The 25,097-nt window shown below is 27.8% G+C and overlaps 1 protein-coding gene across 2 annotated transcripts in view; it reads right to left on the bottom strand.

The window, feature by feature from the left end:
• The window catches only part of LOC149800706 (uncharacterized), a 154,941-nt gene that overhangs the window by 13,967 nt on the left and 115,877 nt on the right, over nucleotides 1-25,097 (bottom strand). For both annotated transcript variants that reach the window (XM_089954751.1, XM_089954752.1), the window contains exon 18: nucleotides 20,921-21,006. In XM_089954751.1, coding sequence (XP_089810877.1) covers nucleotides 20,921-21,006 — 86 coding nt within the window. The remainder of the gene's footprint in view (nucleotides 1-20,920; nucleotides 21,007-25,097) is intronic.

Genomic DNA, 25,097 nt, shown 5'->3' with positions numbered 1-25,097 from the left:
GATTACATGTTATGTATACTGAATCTGTATTGTTTGTAAGTTTTTTTCTTCATGATTACATGTTATGTATACTGAATCTGTATTATTTGTAAGCTTTTATCTCCTTGATTACACATGTTATGTATACTGAATCTGTATTGTTCATAAGTTTTTTCTCCATGATTACACATGTTATGTATACTGAATCTGTATTGTTTGCAAGTTTTTTCTATCCATGATTACATGTTATGTATACTGAATCTGTATTGTTTGTAAGTTTTTTTCTCGATGATTACATGTTATATATACTGAATCTGTATTGTTTGTAAGTTTTTTTCTCCATGACTACATGTTATGTATACTGAATCTGTATTGTTTGTAAGTTTTTTTCTTCATGATTACATGTTATGTATACTGAATCTGTATTATTTGTAAGTTTTTTTCTCCATGATTACATGTTATATATACTGAATCTGTATTGTTTGTAAGTTTTTTTCTCCATGATTACATGTTATGTATACTGAATCTGTATTGTTTGTACATTTTTTTCACCATGATTACATGTTATGTATACTGAATCTGTATTGTTTGCAAGTTTTTTCTCCATGATTACATGTTATGTATACTGAATGTAGTATCTAATGGGGATTTTCTCTGAAGGTGGCACTACAAAACCCTGCTCAAAATGGCTAATGTTTTTTCTGTATTGTTTGTAAGTTTTTTCTCCATGATTGCATGTTATGTATACTGAATCTGTTTTGTTTGTAAGTTTTTTCTATCCATGATTACACGTTATGTACACTGAATCTGTATTGTTTGTAAGTTTTTTCTCCATGACTACATGTTACGCATACTGAATCTGTATTGTTTGTAAGTTTTTTCTATCCATGATTACACGTTATGTATAATGAATCTGTATTGTTTGTAAGTTTTTTCTCCATGACTACATGTTATCCATACTGCATCTGTATTGTTTGTAAGTTTTTTCTATCCATGATTACATGTTATGTATACTGAATCTGTATTGTTTGTAAGTTTTTTCTATCCATGATTACATGTTATGTATACTGAATCTGTATTGTTTGTAAGTTTTTTTCTTCATGATTACATGTTATGTATACTGAATCTGTATTATTTGTAAGTTTTTATCTCCTTGATTACACATGTTATGTATACTGAATCTGTATTGTTTGTAAGTTTTTTTCTATCCATGATTACATGTTATGTATACTGAATCTGTATTGTTTGTAAGTTTTTTTCTCGATGATTACATGTTATATATACTGAATCTGTATTGTTTGTAAGTTTTTTTCTCCATGACTACATGTTATGTATACTGAATCTGTATTGTTTGTAAGTTTTTTTCTTCATGATTACATGTTATGTATACTGAATCTGTATTATTTGTAAGTTTTTTTCTCCATGATTACACATGTTATGTATACTGAATCTGTATTGTTCATAAGTTTTTTCTCCATGATTACACGTTATGTATACTGAATCTGTATTGTTTGTAAGTTTTTTTCTATCCATGATTACATGTTATGTATACTGAATCTGTATTGTTTGTACATTTTTTTCTCCATGATTACATGTTATGTATACTGAATCTGTATTGTTTGTAAGTTTTTTCTATCCATGATTACACATGTTATGTATACTGAATCTGTATTGTTTGTAAGTTGTTTTCTTCATGATTACATGTTATGTATACTGAATCTGTATTGTTTGTACATTTTTTCTCCATGATTACATGTTATGTATACTGAATCTGTATTGTTTGTAAGTTGTTTTCTTCATGATTACATGTTATGTATACTGAATCTGTATTATTTGTAAGTTTTTTTCTCCATGATTACACGTTATGTATACTGAATCTGTATTGTTTGTAAGTTTTTCTCCATGATTACATGTTATGTATACTGAATCTGTATTGTTTGTAAGTTTTTTCTCCATGATTACATGTTATGTATACTGAATCTGTATTGTTTGTAGGTTTTTTCTCCATGATTACATGTTATGTATACTGGATCTGAATTGTTTGTAGGTTTTTTTCTTCATGATTACATATTATGTATACTGAATCTGTATTGTTTGTAAGTTTTTCTCCATGATTACATGTTATGTATACTGAATCTGTATTGTTTGTAAGTTTTTTCTCCATGATAACATGTTATGTATACTGAATCTGTATTGTTTGTAGGTTTTTTCTCCATGATTACATGTTATGTATACTGGATCTGTATTGTTTGTAGGTTTTTTTCTTCATGATTACATATTATGTATACTGAATCTGTATTGTAAGTTTTTTATCCATGATTACATGTTATGTATACTGAATCTGTATTGTTTGTAGATTTTTTCTCCATGATTACACATGTTATGTATACTGGATCTGTATTGTTTGTAAGTTTTTTCTCCATGATTACATGTTATGTATACTGGATCTGTATTGTTTGTAGGTTTTTTTCTCCATGATTACATGTTATGTATACTGAATCTGTATTGTTTGTAAGTTTTTTCTCCATGATTACATGTTATGTATACTGAATCTGTATTATCTGTAAGTTTTTTCTCCATGATTGCATGTTATATATACTGAATCTGTATTGTTTGTAAGTTTTTTCTCCATGATTACATGTTATATATACTGAATCTGTATTGTTTGTAAGTTTTTTCTCCATGATTACATGTTATGTGTACTGAATCTGTATTGTTTGTAAGTTTTTTCTCCATGATTACATGTTATGTATACTGAATCTGTATTATTTGTAAGTTTTTTCTCCATGATTACATGTTATATATACTGAATCTGTATTGTTTGTACAATTTTTTCTCCATGATTACACATGTTATGTATACTGAGTCTGTATTGTTTGTAAGTTTTTTCTCCATGATTACATGTTATGTATACTGAATCTGTATTGTTTGTAGGTTTTTTTCTCCATAATTACACATGTTATGTATACTGAATCTGTATTGTTTGTAAGTTTTTTCTCCATGATTACATGTGATATATACTGAATCTGTATTGTTTGTAAGTTTTTTCTCCATGATTGCATGTTATGTATACTGAATCTGTATTATTTGTAAGTTTTTTCTCCATGATTACATGTTATGTATACTGAATCTGTATTATTTGTAAGTTTTTTTCTTCATGATTACATGTTATGAATACTGAATCTGTATTGTTTGTAAGTTTTTTTCTTCATGATTACATGTTATGTATACTGAATCTGTATTGTTTGTAAGTTTTTTTCTCCATGATTACACATGTTATGTATACTGAATCTGTATTATTTGTAAGTTTTTTCTCCATGATTACATTTTATATATACTGAATCTGTATTGTGTGTACATTTTGTTCTCCATGATTACATGTTATGTATACTGAGTCTGTATTGTTTGTAAGTTTTTTCTCCATGATTACATGTGATATATACTGAATCTGTATTGTTTGTAAGTTTTTTCTCCATGATTACATGGTATGTATACTGAATCTGTATTGTAAGTTTTTTCTCCATGATTACATGTTATGTATACTGAATCTGTATTATTTGTAAATTTTTTCTCCATGATTACATGTTATGTATACTGAATCTGTATTATTTGTAAGTTTTTTTCTTCATGACTACATGTTATGTATACTGAATCTGTATTGTTTGTAAGTTTTTTCTCCATGATTACATGTTATATATACTGAATCTGTATTGTTTGCACATTTTTTCTCCATGATTACATGTTATGTATACTGAATCTGTATTATTTGTAAGTTTTTTCTCCATGATTACATGTTATATATACTGAATCTGTATTGTTTGTACATTGTTTTCTCCATGATTACATGTTATATATACTGAGTCTGTATTGTTTGTAAGTTTTTTCTCCATGATTACATGTTATGTATACTGAATCTGTATTGTTTGTAGGTTTTTTTCTCCATGATTACACATGTTATGTATACTGAATCTGTATTGTTTGTAAGTTTTCTCTCCATGATTACATGTTATGTATACTGAATCTGTATTGTTTGTAAGTTTTTTCTTCATGATTACATGTTATATATACTGAATCTGTATTGTTTGTACAATTTTTTCTCCATGATTACACATGTTATGTATACTGAGTCTGTATTGTTTGTATTGTTTGTAAGTTTTTTCTCCATGATTACACATGTTATGTATACTGAATCTGTATTATTTTAAGTTTTTTCTCCATGATTACATGTTATATATACTGAATCTGAATTGTTTGTACATTGTTTTCTCCATGATTACATGTTATATATACTGTGTCTGTATTGTTTGTAAGTTTTTTCTCCATGATTACATGTTATATATACTGAATCTGTATTGTTTGTACAATTTTTTCTCCATGATTACACATGTTATGTATACTGAGTCTGTATTGTTTGTAAGTTTTTTCTCCATGATTACACGTTATGTATACTGAATCTGTATTGTTTGTAAGCTTTTTTTTCTCCTTGTTTACATGTTATGTATACTGAATCTGTATTGTTTGTAAGTTTTTTTTCTCCATGATTACATGTTATATATACTGAACCTGTATTGTTTGTAAGTTTTTTTCTCCATGATTACATGTTATGTATACTGAATCTGTCTTGTTTGTACATCTTTTTCACCATGATTACATGTTATGTATACTGAATCTGTATTGTTTGCAAGTTTTTTCTCCATGATTACATGTTATGTATACTGAATGTAGTATCTAATGGGGATTTTCTCTGAAGGTGGCACTACAAAACCCTGCTCAAAATGGCTAATGTTTTTTCTGTATTGTTTGTAAGTTTTTTCTCCATGATTGCATGTTATGTATACTGAATCTGTTTTGTTTGTAAGTTTTTTCTATCCATGATTACACGTTATGTATACTGAATCTGTATTGTTTGTAAGTTTTTTCTCCATGACTACATGTTATGCATACTGAATCTGTATTGTTTGTAAGTTTTTTCTATCCATGATTACACGTTATGTATACTGAATCTGTATTGTTTGTAAGTTATTTCTCCATGACTACATGTTATCCATACTGCATCTGTATTGTTTGTAAGTTTTTTCTATCCATGATTACATGTTATGTATACTGAATCTGTATTGTTTGTAAGTTTTTTTCTTCATGATTACATGTTATGTATACTGAATCTGTATTATTTGTAAGCTTTTATCTCCTTGATTACACATGTTATGTATACTGAATCTGTATTGTTCATAAGTTTTTTCTCCATGATTACACATGTTATGTATACTGAATCTGTATTGTTTGCAAGTTTTTTCTATCCATGATTACATGTTATGTATACTGAATCTGTATTGTTTGTAAGTTTTTTTCTCGATGATTACATGTTATATATACTGAATCTGTATTGTTTGTAAGTTTTTTTCTCCATGACTACATGTTATGTATACTGAATCTGTATTGTTTGTAAGTTTTTTTCTTCATGATTACATGTTATGTATACTGAATCTGTATTATTTGTATGTTTTTTTCTCCATGATTACATGTTATATATACTGAATCTGTATTGTTTGTAAGTTTTTTTCTCCATGATTACATGTTATGTATACTGAATCTGTATTGTTTGTACATTTTTTTCACCATGATTACATGTTATGTATACTGAATCTGTATTGTTTGCAAGTTTTTTCTCCATGATTACATGTTATGTATACTGAATGTAGTATCTAATGGGGATTTTCTCTGAAGGTGGCACTACAAAACCCTGCTCAAAATGGCTAATGTTTTTTCTGTATTGTTTGTAAGTTTTTTCTCCATGATTGCATGTTATGTATACTGAATCTGTTTTGTTTGTAAGTTTTTTCTATCCATGATTACACGTTATGTATACTGAATCTGTATTGTTTGTAAGTTTTTTCTCCATGACTACATGTTATCCATACTGCATCTGTATTGTTTGTAAGTTTTTTCTATCCATGATTACATGTTATGTATACTGAATCTGTATTGTTTGTAAGTTTTTTCTATCCATGATTACATGTTATGTATACTGAATCTGTATTGTTTGTAAGTTTTTTTCTTCATGATTACATGTTATGTATACTGAATCTGTATTATTTGTAAGTTTTTATCTCCTTGATTACACATGTTATGTATACTGAATCTGTATTGTTTGTAAGTTTTTTCTCCATGATTACACATGTTATGTATACTGAATCTGTATTGTTTGTAAGTTTTTTTCTATCCATGATTACATGTTATGTATACTGAATCTGTATTGTTTGTAAGTTTTTTTCTCGATGATTACATGTTATATATACTGAATCTGTATTGTTTGTAAGTTTTTTTCTCCATGACTACATGTTATGTATACTGAATCTGTATTGTTTGTAAGTTTTTTTCTTCATGATTACATGTTATGTATACTGAATCTGTATTATTTGTAAGTTTTTTTCTCCATGATTACACATGTTATGTATACTGAATCTGTATTGTTCATAAGTTTTTTCTCCATGATTACACGTTATGTATACTGAATCTGTATTGTTTGTAAGTTTTTTTCTATCCATGATTACATGTTATGTATACTGAATCTGTATTGTTTGTACATTTTTTTCTCCATGATTACATGTTATGTATACTGAATCTGTATTGTTTGTAAGTTTTTTCTATCCATGATTACACATGTTATGTATACTGAATCTGTATTGTTTGTAAGTTGTTTTCTTCATGATTACATGTTATGTATACTGAATCTGTATTGTTTGTACATTTTTTCTCCATGATTACATGTTATGTATACTGAATCTGTATTGTTTGTAAGTTGTTTTCTTCATGATTACATGTTATGTATACTGAATCTGTATTATTTGTAAGTTTTTTTCTCCATGATTACACGTTATGTATACTGAATCTGTATTGTTTGTAAGTTTTTCTCCATGATTACATGTTATGTATACTGAATCTGTATTGTTTGTAAGTTTTTTCTCCATGATTACATGTTATGTATACTGAATCTGTATTGTTTGTAGGTTTTTTCTCCATGATTACATGTTATGTATACTGGATCTGAATTGTTTGTAGGTTTTTTTCTTGATGATTACATATTATGTATACTGAATCTGTATTGTTTGTAAGTTTTTCTCCATGATTACATGTTATGTATACTGAATCTGTATTGTTTGTAAGTTTTTTCTCCATGATAACATGTTATGTATACTGAATCTGTATTGTTTGTAGGTTTTTTCTCCATGATTACATGTTATGTATACTGGATCTGTATTGTTTGTAGGTTTTTTTCTTCATGATTACATATTATGTATACTGAATCTGTATTGTAAGTTTTTTCTCCATGATTACATGTTATGTATACTGAATCTGTATTGTTTGTAGATTTTTTCTCCATGATTACACATGTTATGTATACTGGATCTGTATTGTTTGTAAGTTTTTTCTCCATGATTACATGTTATGTATACTGGATCTGTATTGTTTGTAGGTTTTTTTCTCCATGATTACATGTTATGTATACTGAATCTGTATTGTTTGTAAGTTTTTTCTCCATGATTACATGTTATGTATACTGAATCTGTATTATCTGTAAGTTTTTTCTCCATGATTGCATGTTATATATACTGAATCTGTATTGTTTGTAAGTTTTTTCTCCATGATTACATGTTATATATACTGAATCTGTATTGTTTGTAAGTTTTTTCTCCATGATTACATGTTATATATACTGAATCTGTATTGTTTGTACAATTTTTTCTCCATGATTACACATGTTATGTATACTGAGTCTGTATTGTTTGTAAGTTTTTTCTCCATGATTACATGTTATGTATACTGAATCTGTATTGTTTGTAGGTTTTTTTCTCCATAATTACACATGTTATGTATACTGAATCTGTATTGTTTGTAAGTTTTTTCTCCATGATTACATGTGATATATACTGAATCTGTATTGTTTGTAAGTTTTTTCTCCATGATTACATGTTATGTATACTGAATCTGTATTATTTGTAAGTTTTTTCTCCATGATTACATGTTATGTATACTGAATCTGTATTATTTGTAAGTTTTTTTCTTCATGATTACATGTTATGAATACTGAATCTGTATTGTTTGTAAGTTTTTTTCTTCATGATTACATGTTATGTATACTGAATCTGTATTGTTTGTAAGTTTTTTTCTCCATGATTACACATGTTATGTATACTGAATCTGTATTATTTGTAAGTTTTTTCTCCATGATTACATTTTATATATACTGAATCTGTATTGTGTGTACATTTTGTTCTCCATGATTACATGTTATGTATACTGAGTCTGTATTGTTTGTAAGTTTTTTCTCCATGATTACATGTGATATAGACTGAATCTGTATTGTTTGTAAGTTTTTTCTCCATGATTACATGGTATGTATACTGAATCTGTATTGTAAGTTTTTTCTCCATGATTACATGTTATGTATACTGAATCTGTATTATTTGTAAATTTTTTCTCCATGATTACATGTTATGTATACTGAATCTGTATTATTTGTAAGTTTTTTTCTTCATGACTACATGTTATGTATACTGAATCTGTATTGTTTGTAAGTTTTTTCTCCATGATTACATGTTATATATACTGAATCTGTATTGTTTGCACATTTTTTCTCCATGATTACATGTTATGTATACTGAATCTGTATTATTTGTAAGTTTTTTCTCCATGATTACATGTTATATATACTGAATCTGTATTGTTTGTACATTGTTTTCTCCATGATTACATGTTATATATACTGAGTCTGTATTGTTTGTAAGTTTTTTCTCCATGATTACATATTATGTATACTGAATCTGTATTGTTTGTAGGTTTTTTTCTCCATGATTACACATGTTATGTATACTGAATCTGTATTGTTTGTAAGTTTTCTCTCCATGATTACATGTTATGTATACTGAATCTGTATTGTTTGTAAGTTTTTTCTTCATGATTACATGTTATATATACTGAATCTGTATTGTTTGTACAATTTTTTCTCCATGATTACACATGTTATGTATACTGAGTCTGTATTGTTTGTATTGTTTGTAAGTTTTTTCTCCATGATTACACATGTTATGTATACTGAATCTGTATTATTTTAAGTTTTTTCTCCATGATTACATGTTATATATACTGAATCTGAATTGTTTGTACATTGTTTTCTCCATGATTACATGTTATATATACTGTGTCTGTATTGTTTGTAAGTTTTTTCTCCATGATTACATGTTATATATACTGAATCTGTATTGTTTGTACAATTTTTTCTCCATGATTACACATGTTATGTATACTGAGTCTGTATTGTTTGTAAGTTTTTTCTCCATGATTACATGTTATGTATACTGAATCTGTATTGTTTGTAGGTTTTTTTCTCCATGATTACACATGTTATGTATACTGAATCTGTATTGTTTGTAAGTTTTTTCTCCATGATTACATGTGATATATACTGAATCTGTATTGTTTGTAAGTTTTTTCTCCATGATTACATGTTATGTATACTGAATCTGTATTATTTGTAAGTTTTTTCTCCATGATTACATGTTATGTATACTGAATCTGTATTATTTGTAAGTTTTTTTCTTCATGATTACATGTTATGAATACTGAATCTGTATTGTTTGTAAGTTTTTTTCTTCATGATTACATGTTATGTATACTGAATCTGTATTGTTTGTAAGTTTTTTTCTCCATGATTACACATGTTATGTATACTGAATCTGTATTATTTGTAAGTTTTTTCTCCATGATTACATTTTATATATACTGAATCTGTATTGTTTGTACATTTTGTTCTCCATGATTACATGTTATGTATACTGAGTCTGTATTGTTTGTAAGTTTTTTCTCCATGATTACATGTGATATATACTGAATCTGTATTGTTTGTAAGTTTTTTCTCCATGATTACATGTTATGTGTACTGAATCTGTATTGTTTGTAAGATTTTTCTCCATGATTACATGTTATGTATACTGAATCTGTATTATTTGTAAGTTTTTTCTGCATGATTACATGTTATATATACTGAATCTGTATTGTTTGTACAATTTTTTCTCCATGATTACACATGTTATGTATACTGAGTCTGTATTGTTTGTAAGTTTTTTCTCCATGATTACATGTTATGTATACTGAATCTGTATTGTTTGTAGGTTTTTTTCTCCATGATTACACATGTTATGTATACTGAATCTGTATTGTTTGTAAGTTTTTTCTCTGTGATTACACGTTATGAATACTGAATCTGTATTGTTTGTAATTTTTTTCTCCATGATTACATGTTATGTATACTGAATCTGTATTATTTGTAAGTTTTTTCTCCATGATTACATGTTATGTATACTGAATCTGTATTATTTGTAAGTTTTTTCTTCATGATTACATGTTATGTATACTGAATCTGTATTGTTTGTAAGTTTTTTTCTCCATGATTACACATGTTATGTATACTGAATCTGTATTATTTGTAAGTTTTTTCTCCATGATTACATTTTATATATACTGAATCTGTATTGTGTGTACATTTTGTTCTCCATGATTACATGTTATGTATACTGAGTCTGTATTGTTTGTAAGTTTTTTCTCCATGATTACATGTGATATATACTGAATCTGTATTGTTTGTAAGTTTTTTCTCCATGATTACATGGTATGTATACTGAATCTGTATTGTAAGTTTTTTCTCCATGATTACATGTTATGTATACTGAATCTGTATTATTTGTAAATTTTTTCTCCATGATTACATGTTATGTATACTGAATCTGTATTATTTGTAAGTTTTTTTCTTCATGACTACATGTTATGTATACTGAATCTGTATTGTTTGTAAGTTTTTTCTCCATGATTACATGTTATATATACTGAATCTGTATTGTTTGCACATTTTTTCTCCATGATTACATGTTATGTATACTGAATCTGTATTATTTGTAAGTTTTTTCTCCATGATTACATGTTATATATACTGAATCTGTATTGTTTGTACATTGTTTTCTCCATGATTACATGTTATATATACTGAGTCTGTATTGTTTGTAAGTTTTTTCTCCATGATTACATGTTATGTATACTGAATCTGTATTGTTTGTAGGTTTTTTTCTCCATGATTACACATGTTATGTATACTGAATCTGTATTGTTTGTAAGTTTTCTCTCCATGATTACATGTTATGTATACTGAATCTGTATTGTTTGTAAGTTTTTTCTTCATGATTATATGTTATATATACTGAATTTGTATTGTTTGTACAATTTTTTCTCCATGATTACACATGTTATGTATACTGAGTCTGTATTGTTTGTATTGTTTGTAAGTTTTTTCTCCATGATTACACATGTTATGTATACTGAATCTGTATTATTTTAAGTTTTTTCTCCATGATTACATGTTATATATACTGAATCTGAATTGTTTGTACATTGTTTTCTCCATGATTACATGTTATATATACTGTGTCTGTATTGTTTGTAAGTTTTTTCTCCATGATTACATGTTATATATACTGAATCTGTATTGTTTGTACAATTTTTTCTCCATGATTACACATGTTATGTATACTGAGTCTGTATTGTTTGTAAGTTTTTTCTCCATGATTACACGTTATGTATACTGAATCTGTATTGTTTGTAAGCTTTTTTTTCTCCTTGTTTACATGTTATGTATACTGAATCTGTATTGTTTGTAAGTTTTTTTTCTCCATGATTACATGTTATATATACTGAACCTGTATTGTTTGTAAGTTTTTTTCTCCATGATTACATGTTATGTATACTGAATCTGTCTTGTTTGTACATTTTTTTCACCATGATTACATGTTATGTATACTGAATCTGTATTGTTTGCAAGTTTTTTCTCCATGATTACATGTTATGTATACTGAATGTAGTATCTAATGGGGATTTTCTCTGAAGGTGGCACTACAAAACCCTGCTCAAAATGGCTAATGTTTTTTCTGTATTGTTTGTAAGTTTTTTCTCCATGATTGCATGTTATGTATACTGAATCTGTTTTGTTTGTAAGTTTTTTCTATCCATGATTACACGTTATGTATACTGAATCTGTATTGTTTGTAAGTTTTTTCTCCATGACTACATGTTATGCATACTGAATCTGTATTGTTTGTAAGTTTTTTCTATCCATGATTACACGTTATGTATACTGAATCTGTATTGTTTGTAAGTTATTTCTCCATGACTACATGTTATCCATACTGCATCTGTATTGTTTGTAAGTTTTTTCTATCCATGATTACATGTTATGTATACTGAATCTGTATTGTTTGTAAGTTTTTTTCTTCATGATTACATGTTATGTATACTGAATCTGTATTATTTGTAAGCTTTTATCTCCTTGATTACACATGTTATGTATACTGAATCTGTATTGTTCATAAGTTTTTTCTCCATGATTACACATGTTATGTATACTGAATCTGTATTGTTTGCAAGTTTTTTCTATCCATGATTACATGTTATGTATACTGAATCTGTATTGTTTGTAAGTTTTTTTCTCGATGATTACATGTTATATATACTGAATCTGTATTGTTTGTAAGTTTTTTTCTCCATGACTACATGTTATGTATACTGAATCTGTATTGTTTGTAAGTTTTTTTCTTCATGATTACATGTTATGTATACTGAATCTGTATTATTTGTATGTTTTTTTCTCCATGATTACATGTTATATATACTGAATCTGTATTGTTTGTAAGTTTTTTTCTCCATGATTACATGTTATGTATACTGAATCTGTATTGTTTGTACATTTTTTTCACCATGATTACATGTTATGTATACTGAATCTGTATTGTTTGCAAGTTTTTTCTCCATGATTACATGTTATGTATACTGAATGTAGTATCTAATGGGGATTTTCTCTGAAGGTGGCACTACAAAACCCTGCTCAAAATGGCTAATGTTTTTTCTGTATTGTTTGTAAGTTTTTTCTCCATGATTGCATGTTATGTATACTGAATCTGTTTTGTTTGTAAGTTTTTTCTATCCATGATTACACGTTATGTATACTGAATCTGTATTGTTTGTAAGTTTTTTCTCCATGACTACATGTTATCCATACTGCATCTGTATTGTTTGTAAGTTTTTTCTATCCATGATTACATGTTATGTATACTGAATCTGTATTGTTTGTAAGTTTTTTCTATCCATGATTACATGTTATGTATACTGAATCTGTATTGTTTGTAAGTTTTTTTCTTCATGATTACATGTTATGTATACTGAATCTGTATTATTTGTAAGTTTTTATCTCCTTGATTACACATGTTATGTATACTGAATCTGTATTGTTTGTAAGTTTTTTCTCCATGATTACACATGTTATGTATACTGAATCTGTATTGTTTGTAAGTTTTTTTCTATCCATGATTACATGTTATGTATACTGAATCTGTATTGTTTGTAAGTTTTTTTCTCGATGATTACATGTTATATATACTGAATCTGTATTGTTTGTAAGTTTTTTTCTCCATGACTACATGTTATGTATACTGAATCTGTATTGTTTGTAAGTTTTTTTCTTCATGATTACATGTTATGTATACTGAATCTGTATTATTTGTAAGTTTTTTTCTCCATGATTACACATGTTATGTATACTGAATCTGTATTGTTCATAAGTTTTTTCTCCATGATTACACGTTATGTATACTGAATCTGTATTGTTTGTAAGTTTTTTTCTATCCATGATTACATGTTATGTATACTGAATCTGTATTGTTTGTACATTTTTTTCTCCATGATTACATGTTATGTATACTGAATCTGTATTGTTTGTAAGTTTTTTCTATCCATGATTACACATGTTATGTATACTGAATCTGTATTGTTTGTAAGTTGTTTTCTTCATGATTACATGTTATGTATACTGAATCTGTATTGTTTGTACATTTTTTCTCCATGATTACATGTTATGTATACTGAATCTGTATTGTTTGTAAGTTGTTTTCTTCATGATTACATGTTATGTATACTGAATCTGTATTATTTGTAAGTTTTTTTCTCCATGATTACACGTTATGTATACTGAATCTGTATTGTTTGTAAGTTTTTCTCCATGATTACATGTTATGTATACTGAATCTGTATTGTTTGTAAGTTTTTTCTCCATGATTACATGTTATGTATACTGAATCTGTATTGTTTGTAGGTTTTTTCTCCATGATTACATGTTATGTATACTGGATCTGAATTGTTTGTAGGTTTTTTTCTTGATGATTACATATTATGTATACTGAATCTGTATTGTTTGTAAGTTTTTCTCCATGATTACATGTTATGTATACTGAATCTGTATTGTTTGTAAGTTTTTTCTCCATGATAACATGTTATGTATACTGAATCTGTATTGTTTGTAGGTTTTTTCTCCATGATTACATGTTATGTATACTGGATCTGTATTGTTTGTAGGTTTTTTTCTTCATGATTACATATTATGTATACTGAATCTGTATTGTAAGTTTTTTCTCCATGATTACATGTTATGTATACTGAATCTGTATTGTTTGTAGATTTTTTCTCCATGATTACACATGTTATGTATACTGGATCTGTATTGTTTGTAAGTTTTTTCTCCATGATTACATGTTATGTATACTGGATCTGTATTGTTTGTAGGTTTTTTTCTCCATGATTACATGTTATGTATACTGAATCTGTATTGTTTGTAAGTTTTTTCTCCATGATTACATGTTATGTATACTGAATCTGTATTATCTGTAAGTTTTTTCTCCATGATTGCATGTTATATATACTGAATCTGTATTGTTTGTAAGTTTTTTCTCCATGATTACATGTTATATATACTGAATCTGTATTGTTTGTAAGTTTTTTCTCCATGATTACATGTTATATATACTGAATCTGTATTGTTTGTACAATTTTTTCTCCATGATTACACATGTTATGTATACTGAGTCTGTATTGTTTGTAAGTTTTTTCTCCATGATTACATGTTATGTATACTGAATCTGTATTGTTTGTAGGTTTTTTTCTCCATAATTACACATGTTATGTATACTGAATCTGTATTGTTTGTAAGTTTTTTCTCCATGATTACATGTGATATATACTGAATCTGTATTGTTTGTAAGTTTTTTCTCCATGATTACATGTTATGTATACTGAATCTGTATTATTTGTAAGTTTTTTCTCCATGATTACATGTTATGTATACTGAATCTGTATTATTTGTAAGTTTTTTTCTTCATGATTACATGTTATGAATACTGAATCTGTATTGTTTGTAAGTTTTTTTCTTCATGATTACATGTTATGTATACTGAATCTGTATTGTTTGTAAGTTTTTTTCTCCATGATTACACATGTTATGTATACTGAATCTGTATTATTTGTAAGTTTTTTCTCCATGATTACATTTTATATATACTGAATCTGTATTGTGTGTACATTTTGTTCTCCATGATTACATGTTATGTATACTGAGTCTGTATTGTTTGTAAGTTTTTTCTCCATGATTACATGTGATATATACTGAATCTGTATTGTTTGTAAGTTTTTTCTCCATGATTACATGGTATGTATACTGAATCTGTATTGTAAGTTTTTTCTCCATGATTACATGTTATGTATACTGAATCTGTATTATTTGTAAATTTTTTCTCCATGATTACATGTTATGTATACTGAATCTGTATTATTTGTAAGTTTTTTTCTTCATGACTACATGTTATGTATACTGAATCTGTATTGTTTGTAAGTTTTTTCTCCATGATTACATGTTATATATACTGAATCTGTATTGTTTGCACATTTTTTCTCCATGATTACATGTTATGTATACTGAATCTGTATTATTTGTAAGTTTTTTCTCCATGATTACATGTTATATATACTGAATCTGTATTGTTTGTACATTGTTTTCTCCATGATTACATGTTATATATACTGAGTCTGTATTGTTTGTAAGTTTTTTCTCCATGATTACATATTATGTATACTGAATCTGTATTGTTTGTAGGTTTTTTTCTCCATGATTACACATGTTATGTATACTGAATCTGTATTGTTTGTAAGTTTTCTCTCCATGATTACATGTTATGTATACTGAATCTGTATTGTTTGTAAGTTTTTTCTTCATGATTACATGTTATATATACTGAATCTGTATTGTTTGTACAATTTTTTCTCCATGATTACACATGTTATGTATACTGAGTCTGTATTGTTTGTATTGTTTGTAAGTTTTTTCTCCATGATTACACATGTTATGTATACTGAATCTGTATTATTTTAAGTTTTTTCTCCATGATTACATGTTATATATACTGAATCTGAATTGTTTGTACATTGTTTTCTCCATGATTACATGTTATATATACTGTGTCTGTATTGTTTGTAAGTTTTTTCTCCATGATTACATGTTATATATACTGAATCTGTATTGTTTGTACAATTTTTTCTCCATGATTACACATGTTATGTATACTGAGTCTGTATTGTTTGTAAGTTTTTTCTCCATGATTACATGTTATGTATACTGAATCTGTATTGTTTGTAGGTTTTTTTCTCCATGATTACACATGTTATGTATACTGAATCTGTATTGTTTGTAAGTTTTTTCTCCATGATTACATGTGATATATACTGAATCTGTATTGTTTGTAAGTTTTTTCTCCATGATTACATGTTATGTATACTGAATCTGTATTATTTGTAAGTTTTTTCTCCATGATTACATGTTATGTATACTGAATCTGTATTATTTGTAAGTTTTTTTCTTCATGATTACATGTTATGAATACTGAATCTGTATTGTTTGTAAGTTTTTTTCTTCATGATTACATGTTATGTATACTGAATCTGTATTGTTTGTAAGTTTTTTTCTCCATGATTACACATGTTATGTATACTGAATCTGTATTATTTGTAAGTTTTTTCTCCATGATTACATTTTATATATACTGAATCTGTATTGTTTGTACATTTTGTTCTCCATGATTACATGTTATGTATACTGAGTCTGTATTGTTTGTAAGTTTTTTCTCCATGATTACATGTGATATATACTGAATCTGTATTGTTTGTAAGTTTTTTCTCCATGATTACATGTTATGTGTACTGAATCTGTATTGTTTGTAAGATTTTTCTCCATGATTACATGTTATGTATACTGAATCTGTATTATTTGTAAGTTTTTTCTGCATGATTACATGTTATATATACTGAATCTGTATTGTTTGTACAATTTTTTCTCCATGATTACACATGTTATGTATACTGAGTCTGTATTGTTTGTAAGTTTTTTCTCCATGATTACATGTTATGTATACTGAATCTGTATTGTTTGTAGGTTTTTTTCTCCATGATTACACATGTTATGTATACTGAATCTGTATTGTTTGTAAGTTTTTTCTCTGTGATTACACATGTTATGAATACTGAATCTGTATTGTTTGTAATTTTTTTCTCCATGATTACATGTTATGTATACTGAATCTGTATTATTTGTAAGTTTTTTCTCCATGATTACATGTTATGTATACTGAATCTGTATTATTTGTAAGTTTTTTTCTTCATGATTACATGTTATGTATACTGAATCTGTATTGTTTGTAAGTTTTTTTCTTCATTATTACATGTTATGTATACTGAATCTGTATTGTTTGTAAGTTTTTTTCTCCATGATTACACATGTTATGTATACTGAATCTGTATTATTTGTAAGTTTTTTCTCCATGATTACATTTTATATATACTGAATCTGTATTGTTTGTACATTTTGTTCTCCATGATTACATGTTATGTATACTGAGTCTGTATTGTTTGTAAGTTTTTTCTCCATGATTACATGTTATGTATACTGAATCTGTATTGTTTGTAGGTTTTTTTCTCCATGATTACACATGTTATGTATACTGAATCTGTATTGTTTGTAAGTTTTTTTCTATCCATGATTACATGTTATGTACAGTGTATACTGAATCTGTATTGTTTGTAAGTTTTTTTTTTCCATGATTACATGTTATGTATACTGAATCTATATTGTTTGTAAGTTTTTTCTCCATGATTACATGTTATATATACTGAATCTGTATTGTTTGTAAGTTTTTTTCTCCATGATTACACGTTATGTATACTGAATCTGTATTGTTTGTAAGTTTTTTCTCCATGATTACACGTTATGTATACTGAATCTGTATTGTTTGTACATTTTTTCTCCATGATTACACATGTTATGTATACTGAATCTGTATTGTTTGTAGGTTTTTTTCTCCATGATTACACATGTTATGTATACTGAATCTGTATTGTTTGTAAGTTTTTTTCTATCCATGATTACATGTTATGTACAGTGTATACTGAATCTGTATTGTTTGTAAGTTTTTTTTTCCATGATTACATGTTATGTATACTGAATCTGTATTGTTTGTAAGTTTTTTCTCCATGATTACATGTTATATATACTGAATCTGTATTGTTTGTAAGTTTTTTTCTCCATGATTACACGTTATGTATACTGAATCTGTATTGTTTGTAAGTTTTTTCTCCATGATTACACGTTATGTATACTGAATCTGTATTGTTTGTACATTTTTTCTCCATGATTACACATGTTATGTATACTGAATCTGTATTGTTTGTACATTTTTTCTCCATGATTACATGTTATGTATAATTTAATTTTGAACTTGACCTTGTCCTGAATCAAGTTCATTTATTTTGTAAACAACATAATATGTGGTTAATATTTCTATATGCATGTGGGTTAAATATTCAAATCATTTATCAATAGAGTAAAACACGTTTTTTTTGGGTCTGGGTATAGGACACTGAAAATTCAACCTTAAAAATAAACCTGGTTGGCCTGAAGTTTCTCATTATCTATATTATAGTTTTAGTAATAGACCCTATATTATTGACAACTTAAAATGTTCTAGAAATTAAATTTTGACCCTCATTTTGATCTTATTTTTGTGTCCTAGCTTTTTAAAATATAATCCTGTGTACTTGAGAAATTACTCATTCTTGCTTTAATATTTTGGACAGTACCATTCTTATTGTTGTATTCAGTAAATGATTTGGATGCAATTATTTATTCAAATTAGTATTCACTGAAAAATTGAAAGTGCTCTATTCTGAGGCTGGAACATTCATTTGAAATAACAGTGAATCCAGACAAAGACATTTTGGGATTATAGTATTATGATACATCAAAAGACATCATCACAATCAAGACAAAAGGCATATTAGCATAATCAAGTCTCAGGCACATCAGGACATTCAGTATTGGAATATATTTGGAATACCACTGAACTTAATACATTTGGATTTGTCATTAAACGTTTACGACTAATGAGGATTTAATTTGCATTCTTGTAGGTTCTTGTTAAATTTTCACTTTGCATTTCAGAGAAATAAATTATTTGTTGAATTTTACACAACTTGATGGTTTTCACTCCTTTCTGATACTTAGTTTAAGGCCATAGAATCCTAACAGGTATTATGATTTCCATTTCTCCCTCAACACTGTCAGTTTTGCTCACTTTTCCATCTTTTCTCTGGCAGACTATGCAAGTTCTCTTACTTTTTTAATCCGAGTTTTCAAGCCCTGTTTAATTAAGCTGAATTTGGATAGACAATTCTAAATTTTCAATATTTGTTATAACATACTCCAATTAATGGTCCCATGTTAAGTAACAGTGGGATGAATGAGAACTGACAATGACATACTGTCATTAATGGTCCCATTTTAAGTGACAGTGGGATGAAAGAGAATTGACAACTACAAACTCCCATTCATCAATCATCCCATGTTAAATGACAGTGGGATGAATGAGAATTCACAATTACATACTCCCACTCATGGTCCCATCTTAAGTGACAGTGGGATGAATGAGAATTGACAATGGCATACTCCCAATTATGGCTCCATATTTATTGACAGTGGGATGAATGAGAATTGACAATGGCATACTCCAATCATGGCTCCATATGTATTGACAGTGGGATGAATGAGAATTGACAATGACATATTCCCAATCATGGTTCCATATTTATTGACAGTGGGATGAATGAGAATTGACAATGACATATTCCCAATCATGGTTCCATATTTATTGACAGTGGGATGAAAGAGAATTGACAATGACATATTCCCAATCATGGTTCCATATTTATTGACAGTGGGATGAATGAGAATTGACAATGGCATACTCCAATCATGGTTCCATATTTATAAGAATCGACAATGACATATTCCCAATCAGGGTTCCATATTTATTGACAGTGGAATGAATGAGAATTAACAATGACATACTTCCAATCATGGTTCCATATTTATTGACAGTGGAATGAATGAGAATTGACAATGGCATACTCCAATCATGGTTCCATATTTACTGACAGTGGAATGAATGAGAATTAACAATGACATACTTCCAATCATGGTTCCATATTTATTGACAGTGGAATGAATGAGAATTAACAATGACATACTTCCAATCATGGTCCTATATTTATTGACAGTGGAATGAATAAGAATCGACAATGACATATTCCCAATCATGGTTCCATATTTATTGACAGTGGAATGAATGAGAATTGACAATGACATATTCCCAATCATGGTTCCATATTTATTGACAGTGGAATGAATGAGAATTAACAATGACATACTTCCAATCATGGTCCTATATTTATTGACAGTGGAATGAATGAGAATCGACAATGACATATTCCCAATCATGGTTCCATATTTATTGACAGTGGAATGAATGAGAATTGACAGATGCATATTTTAAAGCATAAGATAACTCCTACATCTTCTAAGACCTTTAGTACCACAGCTACAGTCAGCCTCTTGGTATCACCTTGGTTACCATTCTCAACAGTGTATGATAATAATGAATGAGGATTGACTGACACATATTTGAAAACATACCACAACTCTTCCATCGTCTAAGACCTTGAGTACCACACCTACAGCATCTGGGGTCCCACCTTGGTTACCATATATCCAATCTTTTCCTAACAGACAAAATATATTCAAGATAAGAATTAATTATGTCAAACTCCATGATGTTTTTATCTGAATTAATGTGCTGATATATTTTAAAAAATAAAACAAACCTTGTATTATGTTCAGATGCATAGAAAGTTACTGCATGTTTCTGTCAAAATTATGTAAGTCATTTAAACTTAATTTGTTCCATCTATTTCTAATAACCAGACAATTAAAACAATATCACAGTTTCTGAGATATAAAGACATCATTCTTACTAACAGATATTCTCGTCATCATTGAAAACATATTTTTCATTACTTCTTAAAAACTGAATCCATTTTAGTTAGAAACATGGTACAGGATAAGACATGGTACACATGGGCAGCTGTCACTGCCAAAATTACATTAATCAAATGATGTAGTATGAAATCAAATGATTTAACCCAACAAATTAAATGATAAATCAAGATTACAAATGATATGGTGTCACATGAAATGATTTAACGAACAAAACCGAATGATGAATCTAGATTCCAAATGATGTGGTATTAAATGAAATGATGTAGTGTGTAATGAAATGATTTAGCCCAAAAAATGGAATGATGATTTCAGATTCCAAATGATGCTATGTATTATAAAAAAATGTAACATGAAATGAAATGATTCAACCCCAGAAACGAATTGAGATTCCAAACAATGTGGTATTAAATAAAATGATGTCATCTAAAATGAAATGCTTTAACTCAACAAATGAAAAAATGAATTTAAATTCCAAATGATTTGGTATTAAATAAAATGATTCAAACAGCAAAACAGAATGATAAATTCTGATTCCAAAAGTTTTATTAATTTAATTTACATAGCATAAAATCAAATGATTTAAACCCATAAATGAAATGATAAATTCAAATTCCAAATGATGTGATATTAAATAAAATGATTTTAAGAAGAAAATGGAATGACGAAACCTGGTTCCAAATGATGTGATATCAAATAAAATGATTTTAAGAAGAAAATGGAATGATGAAACCTGGTTCCAAATGATGTGATATTAAATAAAATGATTTTAAGAAGAAAATGGAATGATGAAACCTGGTTCCAAATGATGTGATATTAAATAAAATGATTTTAAGAAGAAAATGGAATGACGAAACCTGGTTCCAAATGATGTGGCATTAAATAACATAATGTAATCTAAAATAAAATGATCTGATCCAACAAATGAAATGAATTTAGATTCCAAATGATTTGATAGTTTCTATCCATGGTAATATGACATTCAAGCTGAATGGCCCTTTGCTATCAACACAACTCTGATCCTTATGGATTCCTACTGGCTGGTAGTAAATACTGTACACCACCTGCTATCAGTTCACATAGTGACCTTACTACACACTATTGATGCAGGCATCAGTGACTTAATAATAATTGTTTGTATGCATATAAAGCTGCTAAAAAGGACTTTTTACTTCAAGTATTTTCTAGCCGCAATAGAACATTTTAAACGGCTTTATGAATATTCTTTAAAAACGTTAGTATCCCGACCAGTTTTTAATTTGTTTGTCTCACAGAAAGATGTACCTATATTTTTGTAATTTCACAGGATGTGCATTTTAAAATCAAAAGAATATATGACAGTTTTAGAAACTCTGACAGAGAAGACAGATAAACTTTTGAAATAAACCCATATTCTAGGCCTTCATTTTTACAGCTGTTCTAACGGTACACCAAAGATATTTTATCATCTAGTGAAGACTAACTAACAACTGAAAAAAAAAACAGAACACTTGATATTGGTCTTCCTATAATGAAATCCAAGTCACACTCAAATTAAGTTAATTGCATTCAGACAAACACATTCTAGTAAAACATACAAAGGGACATGAGATTTTTACCATCAAAACAGGGGCATCTTTATTTTAACAATATTTTGACAATAAAGATCTATTTACAATGCCTTATATATAGATACATATATATATATATATATATATATATATATATATATATATATATATATACATACACAAACACACACACATACATGTCGTTTGCAATGTATCTGTGGTTCCAAGAAACAATGCATCAGAATTTTTACCGTCAGAATGGGGAACAAATACATGTGTGTACAAAGTGTCAGTGGCAGACATTATAAAATTAAACTGGGGACATTCCACACGTATGTAATGTGATTCTAAATAACTATCAAAATTATCCAAATGCTGCAGCAATTTCAACTCTTTTTACATAGTTCCCTTTCATTTTAACAAACTAAATTGAAGTATGACATTGATTTTTTAAATATGTTTTATGCAAATATAAGTAAAAATGAATCGTTGGAATTATGTGCATTTGAAACATCCCCCACTCCATTACAAACGAGTTAACAATTGTGGTTGTGGATGGGGGTGCTTAGTCATAGCTTTTGAAAGAAATGAATATGTGAATAATAAACAGTTGCCTCCCATGGAGTGTTTTATGACTAAAAAGAAAAGCACGTATCATGTCTCTAATTTTGCAAAATATTTTTTGCCTTCACAATTTTTGATTATCATGAATCGAATGATTAGACTTAAGAAACTTTAAAAAAAATCATATATGACTATCTATCTTCTTTTTTTTTTAAATTTAGACATGGCAGAAATAATATGTAGGTGGAAAACTGCTGAAGAATGAAACTATTTAACTACCTGATTCAGTTAATGCTAGACATTCACAAAAAATACAAAGTTATTGTTTTGGTATTAGATTTAATATATTGGGAGATAAAATACTACAGTTATTGTTTTGTTATTAGGTTTAATATATTGGGAGATAAAATACTACAGTTATTGTTTTGTTATTAGGTTTAATATATTGGGAGATATAAGACTACAGTTATTGTTTTGTTATTAGGTTTAATATATTGGGAGATAAAATACTACAGTTATTGTTTTGTTATTAGGTTTAATATATTGGGAGATATAAGACTACAGTTATTGTTTTGTTATTAGGTTTAATATATTGGGAGATAAAATACTACAGTTATGGCTGATAAAAAGGATAAGATATGGACAGAAATATAAGCTACAAAAGTAATAATTTGACTATTATTCCAATTGCTTCAACTTGTATAAATGCTGTCTGCACAAGCCTCAGGTCAATTTTTATTATATTTGTAATAAAAATGCTTTAATAAACTTCCATGTTAATGTTCACTTCCCAAAATATATATTCTAATGACCATAGTCTCAATCAATATATGCATTCAGCCTTATATTATTATTGCTGTTTACTGATCACACACTTTAAAAATATACCCAAAGACAATATCATGCCTTATACACTTTTCCCTTTATGTACTTTTACCAAAAAATGACCAACACATGAGAAATAAAGCAATATATACACCATTTACATGATTTGTGGAGGCATATGAAACTGACAGGATTAGATTTTTGGAGACAGTCCTATTATTAGTTGATTTTAAACCGAGTCAGTACTGAAAAGTTAAAAGCTAACATTGATATAATAATAATAGCAATAATAAATTGTTTTATGTCGATGAGAGACAGAGAGAGAGAGAGTATCCAAAACTGTCTTTACCCCAAGGGTTAACATGCTATTACTTAGAACTCACTCTGCTGGTTTTATGGGTCTTTTTTACAAACCCTGATGAAATCTATCAATGACACCTTTCCTTGGTATGTTCATACATCATTGCTAAATTTGGGTTTATTCAAGCATATCTGTGCTGATTTCATCACAAAACACTCCAAAGGTGGCAACTGTTTATTATTCACTATTTATTTCTTTGAAAGAGAAAAAATAAAAAATCTGAATGCATTTTTCCATTCAGTTCTTCAGACCATTTAATTCAATACCAAATCATTTTGATTTTAAATTTGTCATTTCTTTTGTTGGATTAAATCATTTCATTTTAGACTACATCATTTTATTTAATACATCATCTGAAAACAGATTTCATCATTCCATTTTCTTTTTTAAATCGTTGTATTTAATATCACATCATTTGGAATCTGAATTCATCCTTTCGTTTATGGGTTTAAATCATTTGATTTTATGCTATGTAAATTAAATTTAATATCACATCATTTGGAATCAGAATTCATCA

This window comes from Sinohyriopsis cumingii, chromosome 4, assembly GCF_028554795.1.
Source record: "Sinohyriopsis cumingii isolate HCF-2022 chromosome 4, ASM2855479v2, whole genome shotgun sequence".
Lineage (NCBI taxonomy): Eukaryota > Metazoa > Mollusca > Bivalvia > Unionida > Unionidae > Sinohyriopsis > Sinohyriopsis cumingii.
The sequence above is the reverse complement of the archived record's forward strand: the minus strand, read 5'-3'. Positions and strand labels throughout refer to the sequence as shown.